An 8,172-nucleotide genomic window follows, 5' to 3' on the forward strand; every position below is an offset into this window, starting at 1 on the left:
CATAATCACAAATAGCTATGACTATGTTATCATTTAAAGTGTTTGAAGTGTTTGTTAAAGTGTTGATATGCACAACACTAGTGAGAACATTCTGTACACTCTGACTCATAAATACGTGCAATGTTTCTGACAACGGGGGCCCTGGTCTCTCCTCTCACACACCTCCAGGGTATTAGCCAGCAGTGAGTATTGTGGGAGTGCAGAAAAAATATTTGGGAGTGCAATTTTTTTGGCATGTGTGTCTCAGCACACATATTTTTAGGCCGTGCTACACATTTTTGGACGTACAGTTTCAAAACTGACCGTGCGAATCACGTCTGCACGCGTCTACAGTGCTGTGTGTTCTCGCTGCTTCGTCAGGTTCGTCAGTACAACATCACGGCAGCGCGCGCAGCATGCTTCACGCGATTGTCGGAGCGTGACGCGACATACACGCGATGTTCTCCTCGCACAAGCACAAGAAGCCCGGCTCGTGAGTGACGCGTCGTGCAGTGAGTGACACACGGTGAGTGACGCACGGTGAGTGACACACGGTGAGTGACACACGGTGAGTGACACACGGTGAGTGACACACGGTGAGTGACGCACGGTGAGTGACACACGGTGAGTGAACGTCAAAGTGCCTACGAAGAGAACTTGTCGAAGAAAGATGAGGTAAAGTTTTATAATTATATTCCCAGTTTTTTTTTTAGACAGGGTCTTCTCCCAGGGATACATACGCCTCTGCTGTTCCCTTTGGATGGTTTCTCTGCCTCCGTATAATCACCTCTGCCAAGGTCGTCTCCATACCGTAACCTTGGTATGGGTGGTTAAACAGGTGCTGTTCTTTCTCCCAATGAAAGCCATTAGCTAAGGGAAGCTGATAAAGTTAGCTATGGATCTCCTCACGAGAGTGTCTCCGCTAATTTCAATAATTATGTACCAGGGAGATTTATGTTCATATGATTCTTTCAGGTATGATTAATATATTGATTAATGTGGTTGATGGTAATATGAACTGCCTCTGGGAAATGTCATTTCCTGTGTATCCCAGCTTCAGTGGCAAGCTTCCCTTTATTAATGTGTGAGGTCTGACCTACTGCGCATAGTGAAAACGGATTCGATTATTTGACGGGATTGAGTTATTTAGTGCAGAAACACTCGTCAGTTGTACAATTGCTGAAGAGTTCACACTCTCGCTTTCCTCCACATCATCGTGATGCAATAGATGTTGTGTAATTTCTGTAGGCAGGAGGATCATTTCTATCCTTTCAACGCGCATTTATTTGCTCTTAGTAGGAAATGTGCGCGACATTATCCCACTAATCCTGCCACTGATGGTTGCCTGGAGACGAGAGAAGCTATGCAGCTGATTCCGCTTCATTTCGATCTAGTTTAGTGAGGTTATACCCAGCGGTTAGCAGTCTGCAGCAGAGTTTCAGCTAGGCCTTCAATTTCTACGCTTTCTAATGCCAATTACCTAATACCACCTTGGCTTTTCATCTTGGGATTTCTTCTACACTAGCTTATCTATTGAGTTCTGCTGTAAGAGGTTACTATTACTAACTAGCTGAGCCTAAATTCGCTGAGCATGCTGCAAACGAAGTCTTCTCCCTCTATACGAAGATCCTCGTCATACTTCCGTCGCGATATTTTCGCCTTGAGGTTATTGTCAAATTGTCGTGGTGTGAACAAGTACGTCTTTCTTTTGTGACGGCAGCGGTGTGTTTGCATGTGTGTGCGTGCGTGCGTGCGTGTCTGTGCGTGTGCATGTGTGTGTATGTACTGTACACGCATGTGTGTAGTGTCGCTGTCTTTTCGTCTGTCTCTACATTATATGTAGAGCAGGATAATTTGATGTCTGGAAAAGGAACATACCGGCCACAGAAGATGTCTAGCTGTACCCACTTAAACACCAATGTGTGGAAAAAATACTGCCACTACGCGAGAAATGTTTATTACATGTGTTCTCTGCTCCATGGAATGTGATTGTGAAATGCAATTATAATTTCTTAGACGTTCAAAACCAGTATTTTGAAACCAGCGAGTGACCTTGTGTTTTGTGAACTTGGTGCTCACTGTTCTATGCTGCAGTAATTTATCTTGGTCATCTACCTCATGCCATTGCTGGAAGGGTATACGTGCCTGGCTGCGTAATAGGGCGTCAATACATTGTTATGAGCTCACATATAAACCCATAAATACGTGATACAATGACGTTTTGGGGTAGTTAATTTTTCTCCTAGTGAAAAGTCAGCTTTTAGGTAGAAATAGTATATAATTAAGTGGCGTGTGTCGATCAAGGCGTGCCTAACACCAACATATCAGTGTGGGACACTAATCTGTTTGTTTTGCGGGCAAAATCATCTATTTTATACCTAGCTGATAGAAGACACAAATAGAAAAGCTGCTATCAGATGATATGGTGGTGTCTAGATGCAGTTTTAGCAAAGGTGAGCGTCGGCAGTGAGTAGGTTAACTGTGTAACTGATTGCTGAATGATTGTACCAGAGTGACAAGATGGGTGTCCGCGGCTGTCTGTAACCCAACAATAGGGGACCGCACGCCCTGACCTACCTTTCAGGTGCACGCCTGCACCGACGTGGCTGCGAAACCAAACGTCTATACAAACATCATCGAAACGTGATGCGTGGCGTTTCTCGCAGCTAGTGAGCGCCTAGTACACGGAAGCATGTCTCTGGTTTTCTCGCAGCTAGTGAGTGCCTAGTACACAGAAGCATATGTCTCTGGTTTTCCACAGACCGACGTTGTGATTCAGCCCTCTAGCCCCGTCAAGTACGAACCTGTAGACTCACCACTCCGGAATTGGTTCTTTCCCAACAAGAAGGCTGCGGCTAAGTTAGGTGGCGAGGTGTGTGTGTGTGTGTGTGTGTGTGCGTGTGTGGGAGAAAGATTTTCTCTGGATACTAAACTGGACGCAACTAATGTTGAAGTGCGACCACATGCTACGAGTGCAACGATATTCGCAGTAACGAGTGAAACGTGCAAATGTCACGAGAAATTGTTGCAAGGCAGCAAATTGCTTGCAACAGCGTAATGTATCGCATGGCTAATGTTATGCATGTGGTCTGATTTTGGCATTTGTGCTAAACAGTGAGAATTATGCGCATGTGCGTGTGCGCGCGTGCATGTGTGTGCATTTGGTGTATGTAAGTGCATGTCAGGCAGCAGGTTGGTGTGTACGTGGCCCGTGTACGTATGTCTTTGATGTAGCTCTAGCTGTTGCTGTTGCCGTTGCTACCTCCGCTTCTGCTATTCACGTTGTTGACATCAACGTTGCTGTTTGTCGTAGGTTGTGAGTTTGCTGTGTAGATCCCTTTTCTAGCTTTTCCCTCTTCTGGTTTCACTAATAGGTGTAACGACTACTGCGATCGTTACCTACTCAAATAGAGGGTTAAAAGATGCTGTTGATGGTTAAAAGTCCCAGTGGGACAGCTATTTGCGAATGAAGTTTGAAAATAATTGTTTGCCAAACGACATAATGAGTGATTAGTTTAACGTTTTTACCAGCAGTTGTTGGGTTGTCATGTAGTACTGTAGTAAGTGTCGTGATGAGTGTGTGCATACTGCTAATGTTAGTCATAGATATATATATAATAGTATAGTATAGTATAGCATTATAGTCTATAGCTGTAAAACTGTTTATTTGTTGAAGCTTACCATAGCTGACGTTCACAGCTCGTTGACACACTGCATTATCATCGTCATGGCACATTGTTACCCTTTTCATAATTGAAGTCCATTTTTATGCTGCAGTTTAGTAATCGTAACACGCTATCTTACTTCATTCTAGGAATCATGGCTCATTGTAATTGCTGCATTGTCAGAGTCATATTTCATTGTTGAAGCTCCTAGCTCATCTCAGCTAATTATCATAGCTCATTTCTACAACTTTATCATAGTTAATCACAGTAGCTCATTGTTACACAACGTCCGGGTGCGAAATTAACTCGAATCCGGAGTCAAATACTCCCTGATTTACTGTCGGACTTCCTGATTTGACATATGCAGGAGTACGTGTGACTCCCTGAAATTTCTGCTATACTAACTAGTTCGTTCCAGAGCATGGCCTCCTTATTATTCCCACGCAAAATTACCGTATTTTCTCAGCAAATGTCCTAAGAAAATTTTGCACACGTGCAACAGCATGAATCTTCAAAATAAGCACATGCGTTTTTTAGTTTTGAACTTCAGACTGCGGACTCCCTCATTTTGCTGCAGACTCCTTCTTTTTGAGGGCAGGGAGTCTGTTGGACTCCCTTGTTCAAAGGTTAATTTCTACCCCTGCAACAATATCATATCTTATCACCGTAGCTCATTGCTACACAACATCATATCTTATCATCGTAGCTCATTGCTACACAACATTATCATATCTTATCATCGTAGCTCATTGCTACACAACATTATCATATCTTATCATCGTAGTTCATTGCTACACAACATTATCATATCTTATCACCGTAGCTCATTGCTACACAACATTATCATATCTTATCATCGTAGCTCATTGCTACACAACGTTAGCATATCTTATCACCGTAGCTCATTGTTAGACAACATTATCATATCTTATCACCGTAGCTCATTGTTACACAACATTATCATATCTTATCACCGTAGCTCATTGTTACACAACATTATCATATCTTATCACCGTAGCTCATTGTTACACAACATTATCATATCTTATCACCGTAGCTCATTGTTACACAACGTTATCATATCTTATCACCGTAGCTCATTGCTACACAACGTTATCAGAGTTAATCACCGTAGCTCATTGCTACACAACGTTAGTTAATCACCGTAGCTCATTGTTACACAACGTTATCAGAGTTAATCACCGTAGCTCATTGCTACACAACGTTATCAGAGTTAATCACCGTAGCTCATTGTTACACAACGTTATCAGAGTTAATCACCGTAGCTCATTGCTACACAACTTTATCAGAGTTAATCACCGTAGCTCATTGCTACACAACTTTATCAGAGTTAATCACCGTAGCTCATTGCTACACAACGTTATCAGAGTTAATCACCGTAGCTCATTGTTACACAGCGTTATGCAGAGTTAATCACCGAGCCTCATTGTTACCAACGTATCAGAGTTAATCACCGTTACTCACATGCTACACAACGTTATCAGAGTTAATCACGCGTAAGCTGCATTGTTACACAACGTTATCAAGAGTTAATCACCGTAGGCTTCATTGCTACATCAACTTTATGCAGAGTTAATGCACCGTAGCTCATTGCTAACACTTTATCAGAGATTAATCACCGTAGCTCATTGCTAACACAAACTTGTATCAGAGTTAATCATCGTAGCTATTGCGTACACAACAGTTAGTTAAATCCCATAGCTCATTGTTACAACGAACTTTTATCAGAGTTTAATCACCGTAGGCTTATTGGCTACACAACGTTAGTAATCACCGTAGGCGTTCATTGCTCACAACGTTAGTTAATCCCGTAGCTCATTGCTACACAAGCGTTAGTTAATCACCATAGCTCATTGTTACACAACGTTATAGAGTTAAATCACCGTAGGCTTATGCACACAACGTTAGTTAATGCATCTAGCTGCATTGTTACAACGCATGTGTAGGCTAATCATCATGGATTGTCTCCCAATCATTGCTTCTAGCTGTCATCACATGTCATTGCCACAGTTTGTTTCGCATGTGTACTTAATCAGGCGTGTCTATCATAGATTGCTTATTATTCGTATATTATATACACTCCTGGTACTATGCATGGTAGCAATTTCCTCAGCCTGTCAGTCCTTTCATTCTCTCACATTACTGTCTGAAGACTATAAAGATTGCTTTTATATACGAAGATGGTTAAGGTAATCATATATCTCGCTTTCAATTGCATTGAAATTCAGTTTAGTTTGCATGAGATTTGCACCGTTGCTTCTCTGATGAGAACTCACCGATTATGTCAGCAAACTGTGGATCTCAAGCATTATATCAGATGCTGTTATTTATCCACACAAAGCATTATTAGGCTTAACATTTAATTAGCAAAGTGACCATGATTACTTGGTAATTCAAAAAGTTATTGGCCAACAGCAACAGTGAGAAATCATGTGCGACCACTGATGTTAGTTTCGTGACGATTTTGCAGGTGTACAAGGTCGCAGTGACAAGTGACGGTTGTGCCTATTTTATATTTCGGAGATATGCAGAGTTCAGCAAACTAAATGAAATGGTCAAGGCCAATAGACACGATTTCCCACCTACTCCAACCAGGGGCGCGTTTCACTAACGTTCGTTTGCTATTTTTCCTTTGCTATTTGCAAGGTTTGATCGGTAAATAGCGAAGAACACGTTCGCGCGTGTTTCACAAAGCTCCGTTGCTAAAGTATTCGTTATTAGCGAACAACTTTACCGAACCTCTGCAGGGTCTCGGTAAATTTAGCAAAGGGACTTGCGGTGTAATTTAAACCTTATATAAAACATAATGTACGGCAGTGTGAGCATTGACAGATGTGACACACGCGCGTTAGCACGTAGCAAGCTCCGAGAAAATATGCACACATGGCACAACCGTTTGATGCCTACAATGATACAGAAATTATATGTGATTGGCATATGACAGAGCGTAACTTAGCAACAACTGCGCCACGTGTTTGTAGTTTTCGCCAGCTGACGCCTCAGACGGCAAGTTGTTCGCTAAATAGCGAGAGCATAGCGAAGCGTAGTGAAACGCGTTGTTCGGTAAAGTTGATCGGGTAAAGTATTTCGGTAAGTGTTCGGTATGCCTTCGTTTGCTATTTAGCGAACGAACAACTTTCGTCGGTTAACGAAATAACTTTTAGCGAACGTTAGTGAAACGCGGCCAGGTTCTTTTTGCCCCCACGTAGATCCTTCTCACCTAAGTTAAGTCTACCACTCTTGCACCTCTACAGTAAAGCTTATTCTGCCGTAGCATGCATATTTCTTACGGTTTGTGCGTGTCTTTTTTCTTTCTTTTTTCACAGTTGATTACCCATCGAATTTTGTCTATCATCGCAATGCATGTACAGCGACTCAAGCGGTACACAGCGTGTGTTAGCAGCTTGCATGTCTGTTCGTCTGCTAGATTAAATCGCCCCATAAATGTTGTCGCCGTGAGGCCCGATGCATCTCCAACCTTTCGTTTTCTGCAGCTGAAAAAGCAATTCCCAGAACGCAGGTCTCAAACTGCCAGGCAAGAAATTCTTTGGAACAACTTCGATCCGTCGTTCATCAGGCATCGCCGGGAGGGCCTCAACGACTTCATACAGAAGCTGGTTAGCTCCCGGTACTGTTCAACAAGTGAGTAGCGAAGAGCGCTATCTCAGCGACATGTTTGTTCTTCGCCTGTTCTGTTTTGCAAGGTCATTGATCGGTTGTCTATGCGACCTTGATTAGTTCTACTGCTGAATGACCACCTAGCGATCTCCTAGGGAATGAAATGTGAAAGTGATGTTTTTCCCTAACCCTCGATGTTTCAGTGCCAGAGATGCCAACCACTACGATTTATCCGTATTTAATACGAATTTCTATTCCTTTTGCACCACTACGACCAGTTTGTATCAAACTACGAATTACGTGATCGAACATTTTTTTTTGTTAATTGTCATTTTTGTCAATTTATTGTCATTTTTGACCCCCAGAATGCAGGAAATTGCATTTCAGAATAAAAAAATTTTCCGGGGGCATGCCGGCCCCCCTAGCAAACTCGGGTCACCTCGAACTACTAATTTGATGGCCAGAAACTACAGATCGCTTCATATATGTGTTGGCATTTCTGCAGTGCGGATGTGAAGGCGTTCCTGCAGCTCGACAATCCACGCAACACCGAGCTCATCCCGGTGAGGACGACGCGCCGGCAGACGAGACGTCAACCCGTAGTGGCGCTCGCGTCACGGGCTGCACTGCTGCTGCTGCTGCTGCTGCTGCTGCTGCTGTTGTTGTTGCTGCTGCTGCTGCTGCTGTTGCTGCTGCTGATGCTGCTGATGCTGCTGCTATTGTTGTTGCTTGCTGCTGCTGCTGCTGTGCGGCTACTGCTGCGGCTACTGCTGCTGCGTTCGACAGCATTAGTTTATGCGCATACAGCAAGGCGGAATCTTTCAGGCTTCATGTTGGATCACGATGTCCAGAGACAAGGCTGCTTAGTGGGGACGTAGTAGTATAGGCC

The 8,172-nt window shown here is 43.2% G+C and overlaps 1 protein-coding gene and 1 long non-coding RNA gene across 2 annotated transcripts in view; both read left to right on the forward strand.

The window, feature by feature from the left end:
- Window positions 1-483, forward strand: part of LOC106806442 — a 28,318-nt gene extending 27,835 nt beyond the window's left edge. The window contains exon 3 of the long non-coding RNA XR_001393544.1: window positions 361-483. This is a non-coding gene — a long non-coding RNA (uncharacterized LOC106806442). The remainder of the gene's footprint in view (window positions 1-360) is intronic.
- Window positions 484-2,396: 1,913 nt separating this feature from the next.
- Window positions 2,397-8,172, forward strand: part of LOC106806427 (serine/threonine-protein kinase Sgk1-like) — a 26,677-nt gene continuing 20,901 nt past the window's right edge. The window contains exons 1-5 of the mRNA XM_014808355.1: window positions 2,397-2,432; window positions 2,741-2,851; window positions 6,136-6,219; window positions 7,160-7,293; window positions 7,789-7,882. Of these exons, the coding sequence (XP_014663841.1) occupies window positions 2,397-2,432; window positions 2,741-2,851; window positions 6,136-6,219; window positions 7,160-7,293; window positions 7,789-7,882 (459 nt within the window). The remainder of the gene's footprint in view (window positions 2,433-2,740; window positions 2,852-6,135; window positions 6,220-7,159; window positions 7,294-7,788; window positions 7,883-8,172) is intronic.

Source organism: Priapulus caudatus, unplaced genomic scaffold (genome assembly GCF_000485595.1).
Source record: "Priapulus caudatus unplaced genomic scaffold, Priapulus_caudatus-5.0.1 Scaffold160, whole genome shotgun sequence".
Lineage (NCBI taxonomy): Eukaryota > Metazoa > Priapulida > Priapulimorpha > Priapulimorphida > Priapulidae > Priapulus > Priapulus caudatus.